Source organism: Sycon ciliatum, chromosome 8 (genome assembly GCF_964019385.1).
Source record: "Sycon ciliatum chromosome 8, ocSycCili1.1, whole genome shotgun sequence".
Lineage (NCBI taxonomy): Eukaryota > Metazoa > Porifera > Calcarea > Leucosolenida > Sycettidae > Sycon > Sycon ciliatum.
Genome location: NC_088650.1, coordinates 15,277,202 through 15,300,173, shown reverse-complemented (window position 1 = coordinate 15,300,173; position 22,972 = coordinate 15,277,202). Strand labels below are relative to the sequence as shown.

At 48.1% G+C, this 22,972-nt stretch overlaps 1 protein-coding gene across 1 annotated transcript in view; it reads right to left on the bottom strand.

Moving 5' to 3' along the window:
* Positions 1-22,972, bottom strand: part of LOC135823589 (uncharacterized) — a 76,948-nt gene that overhangs the window by 52,362 nt on the left and 1,614 nt on the right. Inside the window, exons 2-20 of the mRNA XM_065336434.1 lie at positions 21,099-21,305; positions 17,799-18,029; positions 17,305-17,401; positions 16,867-17,047; positions 15,724-15,829; positions 15,044-15,208; positions 14,723-14,758; positions 14,145-14,241; positions 13,763-13,887; positions 8,009-8,125; positions 6,318-6,485; positions 5,865-5,894; positions 5,435-5,644; positions 4,325-4,507; positions 3,748-3,966; positions 3,231-3,333; positions 2,034-2,211; positions 1,223-1,328; positions 457-618 (exon numbers count right to left, since the gene is read on the bottom strand). Of these exons, the coding sequence (XP_065192506.1) occupies positions 457-618; positions 1,223-1,328; positions 2,034-2,211; positions 3,231-3,333; positions 3,748-3,966; positions 4,325-4,507; positions 5,435-5,644; positions 5,865-5,894; positions 6,318-6,485; positions 8,009-8,125; positions 13,763-13,887; positions 14,145-14,241; positions 14,723-14,758; positions 15,044-15,208; positions 15,724-15,829; positions 16,867-17,047; positions 17,305-17,401; positions 17,799-18,029; positions 21,099-21,305 (2,721 nt within the window). The remainder of the gene's footprint in view (positions 1-456; positions 619-1,222; positions 1,329-2,033; positions 2,212-3,230; positions 3,334-3,747; positions 3,967-4,324; positions 4,508-5,434; positions 5,645-5,864; positions 5,895-6,317; positions 6,486-8,008; positions 8,126-13,762; positions 13,888-14,144; positions 14,242-14,722; positions 14,759-15,043; positions 15,209-15,723; positions 15,830-16,866; positions 17,048-17,304; positions 17,402-17,798; positions 18,030-21,098; positions 21,306-22,972) is intronic.

Genomic DNA, 22,972 nt, shown 5'->3' with positions numbered 1-22,972 from the left:
GAGTTGACAGCCCAGAAATTGCCTACGCGTGCGACAGCCTGCGAAAGTGCATACTTTGCAACGACCTGATACTTCACAAATTGACTGAAAAGTTACTGCGTAACCATTATCTTTATCGGTTAACCGTTAATTCTTCGTAACCGGTCTGCAACCGGTTAATCGGACTAACCGTTTGAGCCCTAATTAATGAGCTAAGTCGATCATTCTTTCACACCTTTCCTTTCCACTATCCCTCACCCAAATGTACAGCTGGGTTTGGCTCAAGAAAAGAAAGATAGAGACATTCTTTGGTAGTCTCTGCTATAGACTATGGAAAGCCAGAGGAGCTATGCATCATCTTCCTGCCGTTTGATTCCGTCAGCCGTCCACACTGTGATCCCAGGCCTGCATAAAAGGTCATGAACTGTGCACGGTTACACTCCTAAAAGCCAATTTCAACCTAAAGAATATTCCTACTTTCGCAGGTGATCTTGATGCCCGAAGCCTGGCAGAAGCCGCCATTGGCCACTAGTAGGTCATTGTTGCAGTCCAAGTCGATCGTCGATGATGCAACCTTGTCAAGCATAGCCTGCTGGTTGCAGGATTTCGGCAAACAGAAGCCTTGAGGGAACAGGGTGCCTGCGAGCAAAAGAAAAACAACACAAAAAATTATATTTAACTCGGATGTTGAGCCAATGTAATCATGGATAAAAGGAACAACAAAAATGTTGCGAGTCATGACTAACTGTCCAACAATGTAATCAGATCATATACAGTCAGTCAGCTAGTGTGACAACATGGCACCAAGCCTTTGTCTTTCCTTCGATCTACAAATTAAATCTTGAGTAGCCCACCTGACACCACTCTTATCGGTCTCTGAGCTACACTTCTTCGATTAGTGCTGTGAGGAGGTATGGATAGAAGGGATTGCTACGTTGTAGTCTTCCTATTTTGAAAAATGAATCTTGTGTACATTGAATGATGCTGCGTGGGGTAGGAACTTCAAAATCAAGTCCATTTTGTTCGTCTTTAAAAACTGATTGTTGGATAAAACATCATCATATTTGGCTTTCTCTCATCATCTACTTCCTCCCCCCCCCCCCCCCCCAAAAAAAACCTTGCATGATGGTGTTAGCATGGATTAAAAATCTTCATGTCAAAAGAGACTGGGGGTGGGAACTCGAGAATTCCCAGCTGTGTTTCTTCACTATGAAAACATTGGGAAATGCCCTCTCCGACCTACCAGTCAGGGTGACAGTGGTCTCAGCCAAGCAGGAAATGGTGCCCTGTGTCTCAGAATAGGCCTGGCAGTTGCTATCCAGTTTATCTCCAAGTGCGCTGGGCAGGATCTGCACCACATGAAGTACAGCAGAGGAAAAACGGATCGCAAAATTTCAACTTACGAATTGATGATTTTTACAGGGTTCATAAACTCAAAACCAGAAACGTTCCTGTTTGGAAGGCCGTTAGTTATCGCTCACTATCAGCAATGCTCAAGCTCACCAACATGCCATGGATTTCCTCAGTAATCCCAGTTGTTTTTGTGCTGAATTGCGCACATCTGATCTGATGTACTGTCGTGGACATGGAAATCCAGTCGAATGACCGGGGCCGGCGCCCTCAGCGCATACATAATGTTGCATGCAGTGCACATGTTGATCCGATGCGACCAGGGTGCTGCAGCGCGTATTATGCGCATGTGTGTCGCTAAATTACCCAAGGATGCATGGCCAGCGCCCTGGGGCCGCTAGACGTGCGACCGGATTTCCATGTCCACGACAGTGGGTCCTAGACTCTAGTGCATACGTAACTTGTGTTATCTTTTCTTCTTACTCTAAAATTATATTCCATGCACAATTTTGTTAGGGACAGTAAGTCGCCCGTGTCAATCAGGCTGACGTGTCCGCATCAGTAGCAGCGCTACCAGTCTTAGCATCATGGCATCAGATCAACCCGTTAAAAGCAGTAGGAGATGGGCGGCTCAGAATCATCAACTGGTTGAAAAACAATTAAAATTGTTGCACAAAAGCAACTCTACCCTTATGATCACACACCTGATTCTTGTAGCAACCGAATGTCGGAGTGGGATTGCAGTTTAGCTCATTCTTCTGTTTGCCTGGGAAGTCAAGGCACTGGATGAGGCGACCGCCACATGGCAGCAGCTCTGTTTCAATGTCCATTGCACACTGTCCTTTTAGCCCATCGAAGCGTGACCCAAGGGTCACCATGGCCCTAAAAGAAAGAACAAGAACAACGATGACGACAACAACGACGACAACAACAACAACACGACAACCACAACAGCAACAGCAGCAAGAGCAGCAACAACAACAACAACAACAACAACAACAACAACAACAACAACAACAACAACAACAACAACAACAACAACAACAACAACAACAACAACAACAACACAGGCCATCGTTAGAGTATAAGGTAACACACGCACACCATAACCACCCTACAATCATACACACACACATACAACCATCATGCACATACATGTGCACAACAATGATTTGATGGCAGAAAGATTCATTCACAACCACATGGCTATAAATCCGTGCACTGCTTGTATGTAAGTTTGTTGCCAAATACAGAAAAATCTGTAACTAAAGACCCCCGTGACTAGCGACCAGCCTGGCACTGCAGACCACTTCGCCAGGTGCAGATGGTCACATTATGGTTGTGCGGTGCAAACCTCTAACTAAGGACCACCTGCCACTAAAGACCGCTTTCTCTGGCCCCAAGGGGTGGTCGTTAGTTACAGGTTTTACTCTAGTGACAATATTTTAACACTTACCTTTCCCAAAGGTACCAGATTCTCCGCAGTATAAGGGCACTGGAGTACTAAATATAAGCTGCACCCAGATATTTGCAACAAAATACAGATATCTACCCTGTATTCCATTCATTTGACCATCGTAGCCCAATCCGCACTGACCTTTTCTGGGGTGAATGCCAAGTGTTAAACGTACAGCTTATACTCCAGAAAACATGGTGACTCTGGTGATTACGCACATGGCCCTCGCTCCAACACTGGTGAACACAATCCCGCTTACTAGTACATTTGTACCACATGCGTCATACATACATAACAAGCGAATTACACACTTGCACACACACTTGCACACACACACACACACACACACACACACACACACACACACACACACACACACACACACACACACGCACGCACGCGCGCACGCACGCACGCACGGCACACGTTCCTAAGACATGCTTACGCCTCAGAGCAGCATCCGATGGTCTGCGAATCCAACGCACAGCAAGACGTCTCCGAGTCCGCAGATTTGGCACATGATTCAGTAGTACAATTGGAGATCGGCACTGTTCAAAGCAGCAGCAAAAACAATACAATTACTGTCCAGAGCATGTCTGCTTCTGAACCTATGACATACAGGGTGCGTTGAGAAACATGGCGAAACACAACCACAAGAGCAATTGAAACTTGCACGGTCGATGCTGAGGGATGGGGGCGGAGAGCCTGGTAGTCAAATTCCATTTGCTTGAAATTAATAATGGAGACAGAGGTTTGCAGCATGCATGCAATCAAAACAGCACAGGAACATCCTGAACTTGGAGTAGTACAGTGGCAGCAAATGAAAATTATGAAATCCAACCCCATGAATACAGCAGAGGCACATGCACTGACAGCTCAGTGTTGGTAGCGTGCTGGCGCTGTGCCTGCTGTACTCACGAGGCTGGATTTCACTGTGCCAATCACTGTAGCAGTCTACCTACCTTCACAGTATGGGTCACCTGACCAGGATCTGTCACTGCCACAGGTGCGCACAGCAGTCCCAGTGACCGCGGCTCCTTTATCACAGGTGTACTTCACTTGAGCTCCGAATATACTGTACAAGTCATCACCAGTGAATCGTGGATCCTTTCCTTTGACGTTGAACTTTATCGACCCGAATGGGATCAACTTGTTGTCTTCGAATGGCGGGCATTTTACAGCTGAGGAGAAGCACAGACAGGTGGATATACAGCATTCGTGAATTTGATTTAGGGCATGGTGTGTGTGGGCATGTGTGTGCGTGTGTGCATGCGTGCGTGCGTGTGTGTGTGTGTGTGTGTGTGTGTGTACGTATGTGAGTTTCGTGTACGCATATTTGTTTGCACGTGCGTGTGTGCGTGTGTGTGCGTGGGTGCAAGTGCATAAACTAACCCTGCTCCTATGGATAGTGAGCACAATCTGAAGCCAGATGACTCCTCTTTACACAAAATTTAAAATACCGTTTGGCAGATACAGCAGCAGCACACAGCGTATATGCAACTGACTCATAATCACGACCTACATCAGATCTGCACTTACAGATACAGTAGGGAAGCACATGGTAGTCCCATGTTCCGTTGGCTTGGCACGAGGAGCTGGTGGGAAACGCATTGTATCCCTGTGGACACGTGAACATCACCTTGTTGCTGAACGTAGTCTTGCCGGTGTAGGATACCTTTGCGGCGGTCTTCGTATCTAACGTTGGCTTGCCACAATCAACCGCTGAAAAAAGCACGAGCAGAAACGTGTACATGAATATTGCTAGATCTTGCTAGACCTTGCTCGATCTTGCTAGGTCTTGCCAAATCTTGCTAAATCTTGCTAAATCTTGCTAAATCTTGCTAAATCTTGCTAGACCGGTTCATGAGGCTTGAGGCTACAGGCACTGGGGTCAGACACTGACCTGATAATCCTCCCCCCCCCCCAGTCATAGTCATGCACTCAGTACTGGAACACTTTGAGATAAATAACATTCATGCATGGTGTAAAGGAGAGGGAAGAGAACGAGAACTGAATGAGAAAAACAACAACAAAAAGCCACTTCAGGGACCATGGTTACCGTTCATGCAGGAGCGTCGGAAGGAGATAGAAAGTGCTACGGCTCGACAGTGAGAGGGGGTCCGGGGGCAACTTTCCCCGTGAAATTTTTCAAAAAACACTCAAAATACCCCTCTCAGAGGGTCTCCAAAGGTACGAAGTCATTAAGGATAACAAAGAGACCGACTAGATTTACGAGTCATGACGCACATGCCATGCAGTTCCGTAGTCGACAGTCTAGTCACGCGTTACACGGTGCAGTGACCTGACTGGTGCACCGGTGACGGATCGCGGCTCACGATCACGCGTGGTCATGTACAAACTCGATATCCCCATTTTTTACACCGGATTTGGTCGTTCCGCGTGGACCACCTGGAGCCAAAAGTGGTACGGCTCGAGCCATACCAGGCGTACCGCTTCTGACGCCCTTGATTAATGTAATGTAATGGATTCCAAAGCATAACGATTCTCAATAATATCCTCTGGTCTGAGACTTAAACACCACATACTTTGAACTCAGAACAACACTTCTTCACAGTTCTTTGCAGATTTTACTTCTCATGAGTTTGCTTTTTCCACAGCATCTGTCATGATCAACCTAACAAGACTTACCAGTGCAAGCAGGTGCACTGCCGTTCCAGTTTCCATTGTTGCAAGTGATGTTGAAGGCACCGGGCGAACTCTTGAAGCCAGCATTACAGAAGTACTCGACCACTGTCCCGCTCGGATACGTACCCTTCGGTGTGGACGGCGACGGATAGAAGACGCTGAAGTAGCCATTCTCATCTGCGTTCGGTGGCTTCTGACAGGCCTTTGGAACATCTGTATACCGTAAGTTGGCACCCAAACACCACATCCATGACCAAAACATAAATCGTGCAATCAATCATCTGATTCTGATGAAATTATATTTCCCTTCTTCCGAAACAATCACATTCTTAGGAAACGGACCGTAGACACCAGCAGCACATTCAAATAGTGATAATCGACAGAGCATGCAGGCGATTTTAGCAATAGCAATCTGGCACAGCACGTCACTCACCTACTAATGAGTATGCTCCAGTCAGGCCACCTGAGCAGGAAAAACAATTGGGAAGTCAAGTTTTAAAATAACCAAGGAAATTTCGGAAATGCTGAAGAGCACAGCCATCAGGTTATACAAGAACATTGCTGCTGCATACATTCACAGATACGCATTATATGAACACATACCGGTAACTGATGCATACAATATTCTCATATAGCAATCTTAGACACCTGTCTTCCTTATGTACACAAGTAAGTTTGTCAGAAAGGATGACATGCAAGAAGCCGCCCGAGTTTTTCGTTGTTGAAATATTTGAGCAAATGCCAATGTGGGTTGACTAATAGGAAATTGTGTATGTGTCCAGTGTAGCTGACAAAGAAGTGGATATAGACAAGACTATATTGGTGGTGCACTGTGTGTGTGTGAGAGAGAGTCTGGCAATAATTATTCCATCCACTCAAGACCTACCACTGCAGGTGATTTTAACAGTGATTTCGTTGCAGAACTGAATGCCACTGCCCGATTTCAGAAGGCCACAGCTGATCTGCGCATCTCCGGTGGCAATTTGTGTGATGGCGTCCTTGCTTGCACAGTCCGCGGGCAGACAGAAGCTCTCCTTGTTACAGTTAGCAGCACCTGATGGGATACAGGAACAGAACAGCAGAAGCTCAGGGCAATCTCTCCCCCCCCCCCCTCTCTCTCTCTTCTCTCTCTCTCTCTCTCTCTCTCTCTCTCTCTCTCTCTCTCTCTCTCTCTCTCTCTCTCTCTCTCTCTCTCTCTCTCTCTCTCTCTCTCTCTCTCTCTCTCTCTCTCTCTCTTGTACACTGCAATACCATTTCACAAGTGCGCATCATCCAGGCCCGGAGCCAGCTCCTAAGAGTTGGTATGGACCCAGGTTAACTGCAGGGTCAATCATTTCCCCATGCCCGACTTCAGTCCAGTCATGGGGATGCGACTCTAGCTCTATACTAGATCACACCTGATTCTTCCCACTAACACATACCGCCCTTGAATACAGTAAGCACAGTAGTCCCAACAGGACACTGGACACTGGACACTGGACACAGGACACTGGACACAGGACACTGGACACTGGACACTGGACACTGGACACAGGACACTGGACACTGGACACAGGACACAGGACACTGGACACTGGACACAGGACACTGGACACTGGACACTGGACACTGGACACTGGACACTGGACACAGGACACTGGACACTGGACACTGGACACAGGACACTGGACACAGGACACAGGACACTGGACACTGGACACAGGACACTGGACACTGGACACTGGACACTGGACACTGGACACTGGACACTGGACACTGGACACAGGACACTGGACACTGGACACTGAGAACAGTTCAGGAGCGGGCAGAAACTCTAGCGAGGATAGTCTATGAGTACTTTCCATATGATTTGATTACGCAATGACAATCTGGGTAAGCTGGAATAGGTAAAACCCTGGTACGACCATGGCCACACCAGCCGTACCAGTGGCGCCGGCCCTGTTAACACAATGCCCGCAAACTCTAAACCAGCTCGGCCATTGCGCATCCCTCACTCACACTCCATCAATCATGATCTCGTCATTTAAACTTAACTTGCTGTTTATTATACTACCCTGCAATTTAATACGATACATCAATATTGATTATGGAAGGTATCGATCTCATTGTCCAGACTGGATTTCAACAACTAATCACAATCCATTTATAATGGTGCAGGGAATTCACAATATAATGACACGTACACATCCAGTATATTCTTTTCTTCTTGGACAGGGGGGGTGTGAAGTAGAATGACCCCCCCCCCCCCTTGATGTGTACAGTGTACTACTTCATGCTGCTCTTCTTACGTCGTACTGACTTGCGTAAGTACTTATGCATTCTTGTACATCATGACGTATTCTCTTCTGCTGTACCTGATTTAGCCTGTCGTGCCTGTGTTCGCAAGGCACGCGATCTCTTTTGTTCCTTAGTTCTTTCTTGCTGTTTTGTGCAGAAAGGAGCGTAGTTTTGATGGCTCCTTTGCATTTGTTCTTATTCATTGTATAAACCTTCGCTGGTATGTAATAATAATAGGCTAATTCTCCCACAGGGGGGAGGGGGGGGGGGGGGGGGCTGTTGCACTGACTCATGCCTCACCTGCACAGGTTTTGGTGCAATAGACTGAATTGGCCCCGGCGTACTGAGTACAAGTCTGCTCAGTCTGTATTGGCACAGTGCAGCCATGAAGGTTTGGACAGTTAGACGTGTTGGTTCCTGTACAGTAAACATGCATGCACACACGCACACACACACACACACGAACAAGCACACGCACACAAGCACACACGCACACACACACACACCATTTTGACGCCCATTTGACGTCCATCGCCGGAGGAGATGATAGCGATGCTACAGCAGAAGCCATAGCAACTTGTGCTGGGATTGCACCATTCAACAGCTTGCAAGGCTGAAGAATTGACCGCCATTATTCAGCCTGGTCTACACCACACAGCTATGAAGTGGCTTTTTCTGGCCACTGAATCCCTATTTTTTGGTCTTTTTCATTTTGTTTTTCACGCACACACATCACACCACATACTCCGGCATGCACTGGCTGTTGGTAACCACCCATGAGAATGAAAGAAAAGTCAGGGGGAGTCTGAGAAAGAGAAGAAAGACGTGTGCGACCATAATCGTCGGGAGTCGAACCCGCAACCTATCGATTGGAAATCGCTGCACATACCACTGCACCAAATGGGACACACACACACACACACACACACACACACACACACACACACCTCAGACCTCAGACCTCAGACATGCCCATCGCGGAAGCGATGATAGCGAACAGCTATGTTAGACATAGCAACTTGTGCTGGGATTACACCATTCACACACACACACACACACACACACACACACACACACACACACACACACACACACACACACACACACACACACACACACACACACACACCTTGAAACCTTGAAACTGCCACCTAAAGGTGATGCAGTGCCTCAAAGAGGCAAGGAGGGCAGAGTTACTTCTTGCATTTGTGTTGAGCCAGGTACTGGAGACGTGTGAACTTCCGAGAGCAGGTCGGGCATGGGATGGTGCGGCGCTCAGAGCCAGAGCTGCATGTTCTGCGGTTGGAGTTGCAGTTGTGCCGGCGGTGCCCAGCTTTGCTCCGGAAACAGCGGTCACAGGTGTGGCAGTGGTAATGACATTGGCTGCAATCAGGTGGGCGAGGTGCAACAATCTCTGGAACTGGAGCGTCACCAAGACTGGGAGAGCAGCTGTGCACAGCAAATCCACCTCGGCTAGCAAACCAACGATGGCACGCTTCGCACAACACAGCACCGGCCTGTTCATGGATCAGCTTCAGTCGCTCTTCCCTGCATTTGTGCCGCCGAAGTCCGCTTTCACTGGCGAAGAGTCGCTCACAGATCGCACAACACACTGACTTGGCTGTCGTTTCAAGGCGTAAGCGCCGTGCAACAATAGCATCCGAGATGGACTGGATCCACTCGCCACGTTCAGTTGCGAGGTCGTACCAACCGGTGTATAGACCCAACGCCTTGAGGTCATCGCGTACCACATCACGCCATCGACGCCTGGGGCCATGAGCAGGGCGTGGAGTATGGAGCCACGAGAACAACACTGTCTTTGGAAGCCGGTGGTCGTCCATCCTGGCAATGTGGCCAAGCCACTGCAGCCGTCGACGGGCAACCATGTCAGCAACTGGCTCTGTAACGCACATTCTATGCAGCGAGGCAGATGACAGGTGGTCCTCCCACTGTTTGGAACGCGAGATGCCGAGAATGAACGCAGCGGTTGTGGAATTGTTCAAGGCGACGTATGTCGGCACGCAACAGTGTCCAGTTCTCAGCCCCGTACAACAGCACCGACAACACACAGCATGTGTACGTGTGTTGTTTCGTCTTGGATGTTAGTGAAGTGTTCCAAAAAACTGACGAGTAGAGGCTGCCGAAGGCCTTAGATGCAGCAGCTATGCGGTTGGACACATCGGTGTGGCATCGTCCGTCTGGTGTTACCACTGAGCCGAGATATGTGAACTGGCTGACATGCTGGATGGCGTTGCCTTGTACGCTTAGCGGGGTACGGTCACTGTCGTTGATCTGATGCCCAACAGCCATGAACACTGTCTTTGCCATGTTGAGAGACAGCCCGAATGCTCCACTGACCTCCGCAAATATCTCAAGCATACGCTGAGCATCCGAGTGGCTGGGTGCAAACAAGGCTGCATCATCAGCAAACTCACCATCTGTGATGACCATATCATTACCACGCTTAGATCTCTTGAAAAGCTGACCATCGGCACAGGTACGGAGTGGAAAACCAGACACTCCACGCTCTTGGACGCGTGCGCACCAACGTTCCATCACTGCACCAGCAAACAAGTTGAAAAGGACTGGTGCCATTGTACACCCTTGGCGCAATCCGTTGCACACTGGGAAGCCTTCAGTGGGGGAACCATTAACGATGATCGTGGCTGTCATGTTGTCGTGAAAAGACTTCAGAAGGCTGACCAGTTGCTCCGGGACTCCCAGCTTCAGCAGGACAATCCACAGTGCAGCACGCGGAACAGAATCGTATGCCTTCCTCAAATCGACAAACACCAGGAATCCCTTGGATTGGTGCTCGTGACACTTCTCCACAACCTGGCGAACAACAAACGTCATGTCCGTGCAGGAGCGACCTTTCCGGAAACCACACTGTGATTCAGGCAGCACACTTTCGGCGACTTTCTGCAATCGGTTTTGCAGCAGGCGTCCGAACAGCTTGCCAATGACGTCGAGGAGTGCGATGCCACGCCAGTTGTCGCAGCTAGTGAGGTCACCCTTCTTGGGTATCGGTATTATCTCAGCATTCACCCAATCTTGCGGTACTACGCCCTCCTCCCAAACCGCGGTAATGAGCTTAAACAGATTGGCATAGAATAGGTCGCAGTTGTATTTGACCATTTCCGGTAGAATGCCGGAGCTTCCAGCAGCTTTCCCGTTCGTAAGATAGCGAAGGCAGCGCTGGGCCTCTTCAGCAGTGGGTGGGGTGGCCAGGTGTTCCATGATGTTGCGCTGCTGGACCAAGTCAATTTCAGATCGGACAAAGCCGCTTGGAAGGTTCAGCAGCTTTTCGAAATGTTCAGACCAGCGGTTCTGCTGTGCCTCAACGGACGAGCATGGTGAGCCATCAGTCTGTTTGATCAGGCACGACTTAGTGGGAATCAATCCGCGCCGGGCAGTCTGTAGATCCCGGATGCTGTTCCACACAGCCTTACACCCAAACTTCCTAGATTCGGCATCAGACGCAGTCTTACGGAACCAGTCCTCCTTAGCACTGCGTACAGCATCCCTTGCAGCTGAGCGCGCGCGGACAAACTCTCGCCGGACCAGAGGTGATGGATCTGCTAAAGATTTCTGGAATAGAGTGTTACGATGTGCAAGGAGAGGCTCGAGAGTGGCGGAACTGGCTGAGAACCAATCTGGCTGACGACGGCGACTCTTGCCTAGGACAGATGTAGCTGCTTTAACTGTGGCGTCCCGTAGTGAACTCCATTGATCCTGAATTGAGGTCCCTGGTGCAGCATCTTGCAAACAGTCGAATAAGGTATGGTACCACTCCGCCACAGTTGCTTGCCTTACTAAATCATCATCCTCTGATGCAGTTGGGTCAGCAGGTCCGAGCTGGGATACATCAAAGCGACGGCGATCAGGGGCCTTGCTCTTTGGCGGGTAGAAACGCCGGCGGCAACCAAGTGACAACGTTAGCCCAACAAGTTTGTGATCGGTCCCACACTCAGCAGACCGGTACACACGACAATCTGTACAGCGCTGAAAATCCCGCTGCCGAGTGATCACATAATCAATACAGTGCCAGTGCTGTGAACGTGGGTGCTGCCACGTAACTTTATGAATGTCCTTTTTCTTGAAGTACGTATTACAGAGTCGAGAGTTGAACATGGATAGAAAGCTCAACAGTTCCTCACCAGCTTCATTCATGGTACCAACGCCATAAGGACCACGCACTTGCCTCCATGCGTCCTCTTCATGACCTGGGCTGCTGCCAACACGGGCGTTGAAGTCACCAAGTACGACGTACAAATCGCGCTCCGGGATGGATAACAGACAATCACGAAGTTCGCCATAAAATTTCTCCTTTTCATGGCGAGGCCTCGCGAACGTTGGAGCGTAGCAGGAAATGACATGCAGCCACTGATCGCCAAACAACAGTTTCGCCACAACAACTCGCGAGCTGACAGCTCGCCACTGACACCCGCCGTTTTTCCACGCTCGTTGGGCCAAACCTAAAAGAACGATTGCAACTCCCTCGCCGCGATATGCGGGCATTCCTCGCTCTGTTGGGACGGGGCGTCCTGCATTTAGAACAGACGCTCCACTGATCAAATACTCGTGATCGCCGAACCATTTCGTCTTCTGAAGACCTGCGACTGAGAAATTCAAATTTTGAATTTGGTGAAGAACAATTTGAATGTTTTTGTCTTCCGCGACGGGCAAGCTTCTTTCGTGACGAGCTGTCTCGATGCTTCCATCATTCTCCACTAAGCTGTTGACGTTCCAGGTACAAAACTTCAACACAAACGCTTCGTTTCTCCGTCTCCTACTTCGTGCAAGGGGGTCTACCTGGAGGTTTGCAAAACCGTCGCAGGTGTTGTGGGTACGTGGCGGGTTGCAAGTGGCAACATCAGGCGTTGCCCCGTCATTGCTTCCCAAGTCTCCACGCACCATACTCACAACCTAGCCAGGGGTGGCCCTAGGCCACCCCTGGGGATATTATAGCTAAGCAAGCTTGTGAACCAGCAGAGCTCAAAAAAGTGCTTCCTACTCCAACTACTACACACACACACACACACACACACACACACACACACACACACACACACACACACGCGCGCGCGCACCCCACATATATACACATACACACGTGTCAACATCATTTTCAATTTCGGCTTCCTCCATCACTGTCCGGACCACCGCGTTCAGAATATATTTCTGGAGTGTTCTAACGTTGGGAATGCCTGTACAACTGGATGACATTTCGACAAATGAATACCATCAGGAGCTTCTGGTGACTTCGCTTAGGACTATACTTGGCAATAGCGAAAGGACTCAGGGAAACAGGTCGGTGGTGAATGGCAAAAAGAGCCAGGAAGTTTGTAGTCCCAGGAACGTCTGCAAATGTTGATCAAACATTTTTTTCTCAGAGCTGTTGCTTGGGACATGAATTTGTGACTATTCATGCTGAGCCCACCACTGTCCTTCAGTTGGGGAAATAGTCTGTACCTGTATGTGTAATCATCAGTCAAAGGGACAAAAATAACATGCAGGTTTGAACAGTTGGCATGGGAGGGGGGGGGGGGGGTCCGAGGCCATCAATCTTTCATCCTTGCAAGCAGCTTACCAGCTCAACATAAACATTACAGAAAAACAGAAATAGAGCCATGTAGGTAGTTCGGCGACGAGCTCAGATATTATCTGGGAAAGTAAAGTGTAGGGAGTGGTGCTTTCTTGCAGGTTTGTTTAGCGGACAACCCAGCATTCTTCCTGTGTAATCCAGACGGCAGCCGTGAGTCAGCCAATTGTCAGTCAGTCGCCAAAAAGCGTGAGCTCCAACGTTTGGAGTAGCCACCTTCTTCTACAGTCAGACCTCGCATAACAGCACACATCCGTTTTCCACAAAAATATCCGGATAGGCGAGGGAACCGGATAATCGGACACACATACCGTATGTATGCTCGGCATATGCTGTAAATCAGAAACCAATGATTTTCTTCAGGATGGCGAGGGATACGGATAAAAGAGGACTTGATAAGCGAGGTCTTATTGTACAAGTCAAGTTTCTTCTGGATCATTGTGTCTTACCTGTGGTGTTGCTGAGGCACTGCGTCAATTGAGACATACATGATGACAGCTGACCGTGCAGTGCCCTAGAGCACTTGGGTGATGCATCCAGCGGTGCAAACCGGCTATTCAGAACATCTTTAGCTCTGCATCACAACAAAAAACACGCATCACATCATTTCCAGCTCGGTAGTTGAGCCAATATCGATAATCTTTGTCCCTTCCGAACATATTGAAATAGTCGGTCATGCAATCTTCAGTCATGCAGATATGCACATGTGGGCAACTTGAATGTGCTCGATCGAATGTGTGCTCTGCCGGTGTAGAATTCAGAGCACAAAATTATGAAAGCACAAATGACACCGACACGAAATTTGGAAAAGTTATAAAAACGGAAGCTTACACAGAGGAGCAACATCCAGACTCAGTGGAATTGAAAGCGCAGCATTCCGTCCAAGTAGGATATGGCGCTTTCGGGCACTTGTCTTTTTGGCACAAGCCTAAACACAAAGGAAAGGGAAAGATGATTGGAAAGGAATGCCTTGTGGCCGGGCTGGACCGATGACAATACCGACTAAATGTGATTTACTTTGGTCCGGGGTTTTGTACAGATTGGTAAAGGATACGTTTGCAGCAGTTGTCTTCACAGCAGGACATAAAGTCTGCATTGCATTAATCCATTGTGTTTGTTTTGCCCGTGAAAGAGGCTTTTCTCACATCAAGTCTGCCGGTTGTGACTGGACTTGAGCCCCTCAGCGTGGACCCAACCCTGGCACAGAAAGATCTATCCCCAGTGCTGCTTCTCTATTTCCCCTCCCCTCACAACCCCTACTCACACCCACTCTCTTCACATTGGCTGGTGTTACCCCTGCTACTTGAAGTGCTGCCATAAATATAATTACATGAACATAGATAAGAACTCGCACCAGATGCTCTAATGCTCTGCTCATCGAACGTTGATAGAACTGGTGGATTACGTACCAGGATATGATGGTGTCATTGTTGACTTCTTATTGTCTGGAGGAGAACACACAAATGCAGCACACGTGATAACAATTAGTCAGTCCCTTATCCACACAGGAAGTGGTTTTTAGAGCTCTTCATATTCACTCTGCAACCATATCCAACTGGTTTTTCAATCAATGATTATTGCGACGTTTTGGCAAAGTTGCCCTCATCAGGTTTCATGTCTGATTTAAAAACCAATACCTATGAGTGAAGCTTGTGGACGCCTCACCACTGCCACTAACTTTATCCACACATCGTGAAATTTCACAGGCGAAAATGCTGAGACTGACTTACTGGAGCAGGTGAGGGAGAGAGAGGAGGCCACGCAGAATCCCAGCTTGTCGACAAGCATGTCATGCTTGCAGTCCATTTCCAGCGTCGACGCCACGATCTTGTCTATTGTGGCCTGATCGCCAGCACAGCTCGACGGGAGGCACAGGCCTTGCGGGTACTGGGTGCCTTCATAGTAAGGAAACAAAGGCACAAGAAACATTCCCAAAAGCACATCAATGCCAGGGGCGTCGGAAGGTATTTTAGTGTGGTACGGTCAGCCATCAGAAGTACAATTTACTCGTGGGGGAGTGGTCGCTGAGCCGAAAATTTTGGAATTCTAGATCCCAGATCAGTGTATTTTGTTGATTCACGGGTACCTGGGGCAAAAAGTGGTACCGTCAATACCGTAGTGACCGTACCGTGTGCGACGCCCCTGAATGCAGCCAATATTGTACTTCGCCAGTACTCGAGTATAAAGTAATTGATGAACGTGATAAGCTTTGCCACGGCCAGTAATGAGCATGATTGTACTATCAAAATTCGGGACAAAATGATCGAAAGCAGTACGTCACATGATCACCACCATACGTAGCGCGCACCTTCAAAAAATTATAATCTGATTACCACGCAGATTGAGTAATACAATTACTAGTATACATCACCGCACACCTGCGTATATCGAGTGTTTTCAGTTCTCTTACCTCCAAGGGATTCCGTAGTTGTCAGCACACACGAAACAGGGTCTGATGATGTAGCTAGAGCCGAGCAGTTCCCATCCAAGTCCTTGCCCAAACTAACCGGCAGAACCTGAGCAGAGCAGTACATAAAAAGACATTCCCGCTTAGAAGGGGCAGCAGATTGACGGTGTCGTTGCATCATGCATCGTATTTGTACATAACGACATAGTGATAATACAAGTATCACATTCTCATAACCTACCCTACCAGAGCAGCACAGAAAAGAACATCCCTGCTTAGAAGCGGCAGCAGGTTTACGGTGTCATTGCGACTTGCATTGTACTTGTGCATAACAACACAGTATCAACATCAATTTCTGATATCCTGCCAAAATGCAGTGATCAGCCGATCGGAACCTCACATTTGGCACTGGCATTGCAAACTTTGGCCAGCCCTGCACGAAGAGTGCTATGACAGTCACATCAATTGTGCAGTTCCTGTGATGTTCATATGTTGCTGATGAGCACAGACAAAATTTCTCCAATCCACACTGACTGTAAGTGGTCAGACTACCAACTAGCAAACTGATCTTGGTGCCTGCTCTTTTTAACCCCAACATGGAGAAAAATTCTAATCGACTACTTTTCAAAGTGCTATAAAACCATCCATACGTGTGTTACTAAACTTTCGTGACTTCTTAGAACCAGAGATTTCACGACGGAAAATGTTCACGAACCACTGTGACCGCCTATACACACCCACCGTTAAAGTTTGTTTTCACGCTGGTTAAAATTCGCGTAATGCTCGTCTCGCGAAAACTACGAACAGCAATACATCATGGATAATAGGCAGTTCACAGTGCTGGGTTCTGTAATGATGCACACAGGTATTAATCAGGGTGATGGTAGTTGTGTGGGAGTGGGCAGGTGTCAACTGCGGATAAGCAATAAACCAACCGACCCCGATTACACGTGTAGCCATTATATGAAAGGATCAAAATCTTTTATATGACAGGGTGCTTATACAATGCACTTAAAAAATAGTTGAACATGTTGATTTCCCGGACAACGTCAACATGGAGTGTTGCGTGCCAAATATATCATATACATTGCATATACGTTTCCTGAAGATCAGTTGTGTACATGATGAGAAGAGGGTGGCACTTACTCGGTTATGATAGCATCCAAACTTGGGCAGGGGCTTCTGGCAATCCTCGGTGTTCTGAAGGGTGGTCGGTGAATCAAAGCATTTCAGAAGACGCCCGCCGCAAGGAAGGAGCTCCTTCTCCAGGTCTGCAGCACAGCTTTTCGGGAGGCCGTCGAATCTAGCACTGATGGTTTGTTGAGCCCTATGGAATCATGGCATGTGTGCACAAAGTAACGCAGAGTGTGCGGAAAGATATAATGGAAATGAGATACAGCATTCCTTTTGCATCAGTAAAGGTAAAGTTTGCCCTAGCACATGCTCAAGCAGGACCACTGTCACCTGAATATCTCATCACACCACAAATAACATTCATGTACTCTTATTCATAATTGAAATTATTCCTGATTTAATGGCCACGTCAGAGAGACAATTCGACACAGAACAAGGTCTTTAACTTACGCTTTGGAGCAGCAGCCCAGATCATCTGTTTGCATTGAGCAGCATTGAGTTAAGCCAGTTTTGGAACTTGCGCAGGACTTGCAGGTCTGAGGCGGTACTAAGAGCACAGACAAGAATGGAAAACATGTTTTTGCCACGAAAAATCTGTCTAATTTAATTGCCAATTTTAAGAAAATAGTGCCCCAACATACCTGTATTGTCATCTCAGACAATAGTGACCGGTATACTGATGATTAATTCTTTTAAAACTATTTCAGGTAACCCACAAAGAGGGGATTTGCAATGGACATGCACAAGTGTTCGTCACCACTGCAGCACAACACACATCTCTACGTATACCAACAAGAATGAACGATAGTGGCTTGTGATGCAATTACACAGTGCACCAGAAACACGCCCGTAGACTTGTTAACAAAACTCAAGCGTCAAACCAAGCCGGCAGTACTAGCAGCAAGCACGTGTCCCTGCATTGGAGGCAATACGTTATGGCTTACCAGTACAATACGGGGCATTGCCAGACCACGTGCCGTCCTCTTGGCAAACACTGGTACCATTGCCAGATACGGTTGCGCCAGGATCACATGTGTATGTCACCACATCACATGTGTATGTCACCACAGCTCCGAAGATGTGCTGGCGATCGGCAGGCGTGTACTTTGGGTCCGCACCGCCCGCACTTCCAAATGGGATCAGATAATTGTCATCGATGGGTGAGCATGACACCACTATAACACAGCAAAGCAATTGCACGATGTTAACAGCATGACTCCAGCACCTGCCCGCCCGCTATGAATACTCAATCACCCACCAACTCGTACGAACTCCTACATAACTACGCACGACAGTCCAGCGGATTTATATTCTTTAAAGTCTTGCTTCCAGGATTTGGTTCGTTACGGCTGCCAGGCTGAGTCGCATTTCTCCGTGCACCACAGGTGAACCCACAATGGAAGAAACATTATCATCAGTGGACAGTACATGGAATAGGCAAATTCAATATTTCAGCCAATTTGATCAACAGGAGCAGTGTTACACGGCCTGTAACTTGGTCTGACTCCTGAGGCTTTCCCAGTCGTGTTGTGTAAGCTACTAGTGGACATTATACTCCCTGCATGCAATATCAACCAATGCATGTTCCACTGTGTTGCCTAGCATGCACCAGAATTTGAACACACAACACAGAGTCTTTGGTCACAACTGTGCTATTAAGCAGGGTCAGAGGGTGAAAGAAAAGCCGGTCTTCAAAGACAGGTGGTTGCTTATAGCATGGATGGATCCGATTTACAACACTTAAAGGGGAAGTTAAGGCAAAAATTAAAATTTCACCAGTTGTAGTCTTCGGGGTGCTGAGTCGAATGGTCTTGGTCCGAGAAAGCTGAGACGCTCCCTTCCTACTTGAATCCCAATCGAACTCGCGCACTTCCACCGAAACTGGGTGACTGTGCCCTACTAGATGGGGATTTGTATGCAAAATGTCACTAAAAGCGCCATTTCGTTCTTATAAAAGCACGGATGACCGCGATTGGCCCATATGTTGTAGTCTTTTGGACGCTGAGTCGACTGGTTTTGGTCCGAAAAGGCTGCGATGCAGCGTTCCTCCTTTATTCCCAATCGAACATGGTTGAAGAAGCGGTCACGTGCTCCTGAGTGCCAAAATCACCTGGTCACCACGCCAGCAGGCGACAACTTTCACACCAAGGTTTAACTCGAGTGACAGGACTGCACCCAAAAAAGGTCAAAACAGGCTGTAAGTTGTACCCTGCAGGCATGGTGACCAGGTGACTGGTGTACGCAGGAGCACGTGACCGCTTGTTCTACCATGTTCGATTGGGAATTAGGGGCGAACGCTGCATCGCAGCCTTTTCGGACCAAAACCAGTCGACTCAGCGACCAAAAGACTATAACATATGGGCCAATCGCGGTGATCCGTGCTTTTATAAGAACGAAATGGCGCTTTTAGTGACATTTTGCATACAAATCCCCATCTAGTAGGGCGCAGTCACCCAGTTTCGGTGGAAGTGCGCGAGTTCGATTGGGATTCAAGTAGGAAGGGAGCGTCTCAGCTTTCTCGGACCAAGACCATTCGACTCAGCACCCCGAAGACTACAACTGGTGAAATTTTAATTTTTGCCTTAACTTCCCCTTTAAAGGGGAAGTATACCCTAAAATCAAATTTTCACCAGTTGTAGTCTTCTGGGTGCTGAGTCGAATGGTCTTGGTCCGAGGAAGCTGCGACGCTCCCTTCCTACTTGAATCCCAATCGAACTCGCGCACTTCCACTGAAACTGGGTGGCTGCGCCCTACTAGATGGGGATTTGAATGCAAAATGTCACTAAAAGCGCCATTTCGTTCTTATAAAAGCACGGCTGACCGCGATTGGCCCATATGTTGTAGTCTTTTGGACGCTGAGTCGACTGGTTTTGGTCCGAAAAGGCTGCGATGCAGCGTTCCTCCTTTATTCCCAATCGAACATGGTTGAACAAGCGGTCACGTGCTCCTGCGTACACCAGTCAGCTGGTCACCGTGCTTGCAGGGTACAACTTACTAGCCTGTTTGACCTTTTTTGGGTGCAGTCCTGTCACTCGAGTTGAACTCGAGTTGAACCTTGGTGTGAAAGTTGTCGCCTGCTGGCGCGGTGACCAGGTGATTTGGGCACCCAGGAGCACGCGACCGCTTCTTCAACCATGTTCGATTGGGAATAAAGGAGGAACGCTGCATCGCAGCCTTTTCGGACCAAAACCAGTCGACTCAGCGTCCAAAAGACTACAATATATGGGCCAATCGCGGTCATCCGTGCTTTTATAAGAACGAAATGGCGCTTTTAGTGACATTTTGCATACAAATCCCCATCTAGTAGGGCGCAGTCACCCAGTTTCGGTGGAAGTGCGCGAGTTCGATTGGGATTCAAGTAGGAAGGAGCGTCTCAGCTTCCTCGGACCAAGACCATTCGACTCAGCACCCCGAAGACTACAACTGGTGAAAATTTGATTTTAGGGTATACTTCCCCTTTAAGTTTCTGATCCTTCTCTCCTCTTCTCTCCATGCTGACTCTCACGGGAAGAGTGGCTGATGTGGCTTGATTAATCAGACGTGCAGTCTAGGGACCAGAGTATGCTATAAAAGCAAATGCACAGGGAGGGATGATATTAATGCGGATGTAGTGAAGGCAACGTAGACTGACAGGAATCCTCTCTGGCATCCTGGTGGCAGAATACACGTGTTTTTTTGCATTGTACGCAGACACAGAGAGAGAGAGAGAGAGAGAGAGAGAGAGAGAGAGAGAGAGAGAGAGAGAGAGAGAGAGAGAGAGAGAGAGAGAGAGAGAGAGAGAGAGAGAGAGAGAGAGAGAGAGAGAGAGAGAGAGAGAGAGAGAGAGAGAGAGAGAGAGAGAGAGAGAGAGAGAGAGAGAGAGAGAGAGAGAGAGAGAGAGAGAGAGAGAGAGAGAGAGAGAGATAGAGAGAGAGGAGAGAGAGAGAGAGAGAGAGAGAGAGAGAGAGAGAGAGAGAGAGAGAGAGAGAGAGAGAGAGAGAGAGAGAGAGAGAGAGAGAGAGAGAGAGAGAGAGAGAGAGAGAGAGAGAGAGAGAGAGAGAGAGAGAGAGAGAGAGAGAGAGAGAGAGGAGAGAGAGAGAGAGAGAGAGAGAGAGAGAGAGAGAGAGAGAGAGAGAGAGAGAGAGAGAGAGAGAGAGAGAGAGAGAGAGAGAGAGAGAGAGAGAGAGAGAGAGAGAGAGAGAGAGAGACACAGATGGAGGGTGAGACTCCAAACAGTACAGTCTTTACAATACAGTGCACCTTACATTGACAGTAGACCGGCGTCGCTGTGAAGTTCACGTTCCAGGAGCCGTCGCTCTGGCACGTGGCCTTCGGTGGCGGGTCAGGATGAGTTGTATAGCCGTGAGGTGGGCAGGAGAACGTCACCACTTTGCCATGGGTGTACTGCCCGTTCTTGTTTGGTCCTGGTGCGACGTTGATCTTGTACCCAAACCCAGTTGGCGGAGGACACGCTGAGGTACACAAGAAACAAGGTGTAACAAGGTAGTGAGAAGCATTCCTATTTAGGGATCATACACGAGAACGAAATCATACTTATCAGGAGTACTTGATAAAATAATGACATTTGACCCCAAGTGTCTATAATCAAACAGGATTGTGCCACTGCACTCATGCAATCAAAACTTACCACTCCATACTTAGATACACCAGTTTCTCAAAATTAACATGCCACACACTCTCCCGGGTCCGGAGAAAACAGTCGTCTTAAAGTGAGGTTTGTCAAATCCAAGAATGACAAAATATCATGACAAATGTTTTCAAAAGTCATGTTTTTATGGTGTATCAAGAAGATATGTTGTGGCGGTGAAAAGTAGAGAGACCTCAAGGTCGCATGCTGCAGCTGTACCGTAAAGTACCGTTGATCCGCCCCCACTCCATTTCCCGCCCCCCCCCCTCGATTTTCTGTCCCTGAAGCGACTTCAGAATTATACGGTAGAGAAATTATGCGTCTTTCTGTACTCATGTCCATATGCATACAGCCAACCTCTTACTACTTTCTACTGCGCAAACAAACATTCGGGTGAGAGTCTGTGTGAATGTGTACGTCGAGTTTGACCTTTCTCACCTGTTTGCGTCTGAAAGATACAACACCGCATTGTCGTACAACGACACTGCACCAAACAGCCTTGATCGAATTCCCGCCCCCCCCCCCCCCCCCATGAAAATCCAGCTGGGAAGCGACTTGGCATGGGGGGGGGGGGGGATCAACGGTACTTTACGGTATATGTACTAGCAGTGATGCAGAGCAGGTTGCACGATGTAATGGCTGGACAACCACTCCGGGAGATGCAAGGCATGAAGACAGCAGCTCAGACCCAAAGAGTACAATGTGCCTGAACTGAACTGGCTGAAGTGCAAGCTGAGAAACGGAAAACGTTCCTAGATGCTGTGTCCAATCCAAAAACTACTAGCCAGACCGAGTTCCAAAAGACCACTTTCCACCGACAAGTACAAATTATTATCAGCCAAGTTTTGGCCTCTCGAGACTCAGTTTTAGGATTTGTTTTATCGGAATTCGTCATTGCTGTTTATATAAAAGGCGCTGCTCATCCTTGAGTCCCGAAACGTAGTTCGCATTATCTGAGGGATCTCCTTTGCCTCTGGGTTCGTCGTTGACAAGTTTTAGTGCACCTTGAAAAATTATTGAATACCATGGGTTGACGTATTTACTGTGACTTACAGTGGTGGAAAATGACGTGAAGTCTTTTGCTTCCCATGGCTCAGTGTCAGCTTGCAATCATGAATGCTCCACTTCCTCCACATATTATGACTATCACAGAAGAGTCGATTTTCCTCAATCCTTTAGGCAACTAGCTGGTTCGATCAATGAGACCCAATCACTATAACAATGAGCGAAACAAGAACTGAACTGCCGGCCATGGCGACAATAGGCACACATATTTTTTTAATTTTAGACAGATCAAAAACAGCGCTGTGAGTGCTCAACTAAAATTGGAGGGTAATTGCTGATATAATGTGCTAATAAGGAATTCGGGTGGACACACCCATTCCCATAGCGCTGTACATCCGAACCAGTTCCGTTATTCACAACGTTTTGGCACTTGGCCATAATCAATGATGGCCATTGAGTGTGTACAGTGTCATTCATTCCTACATA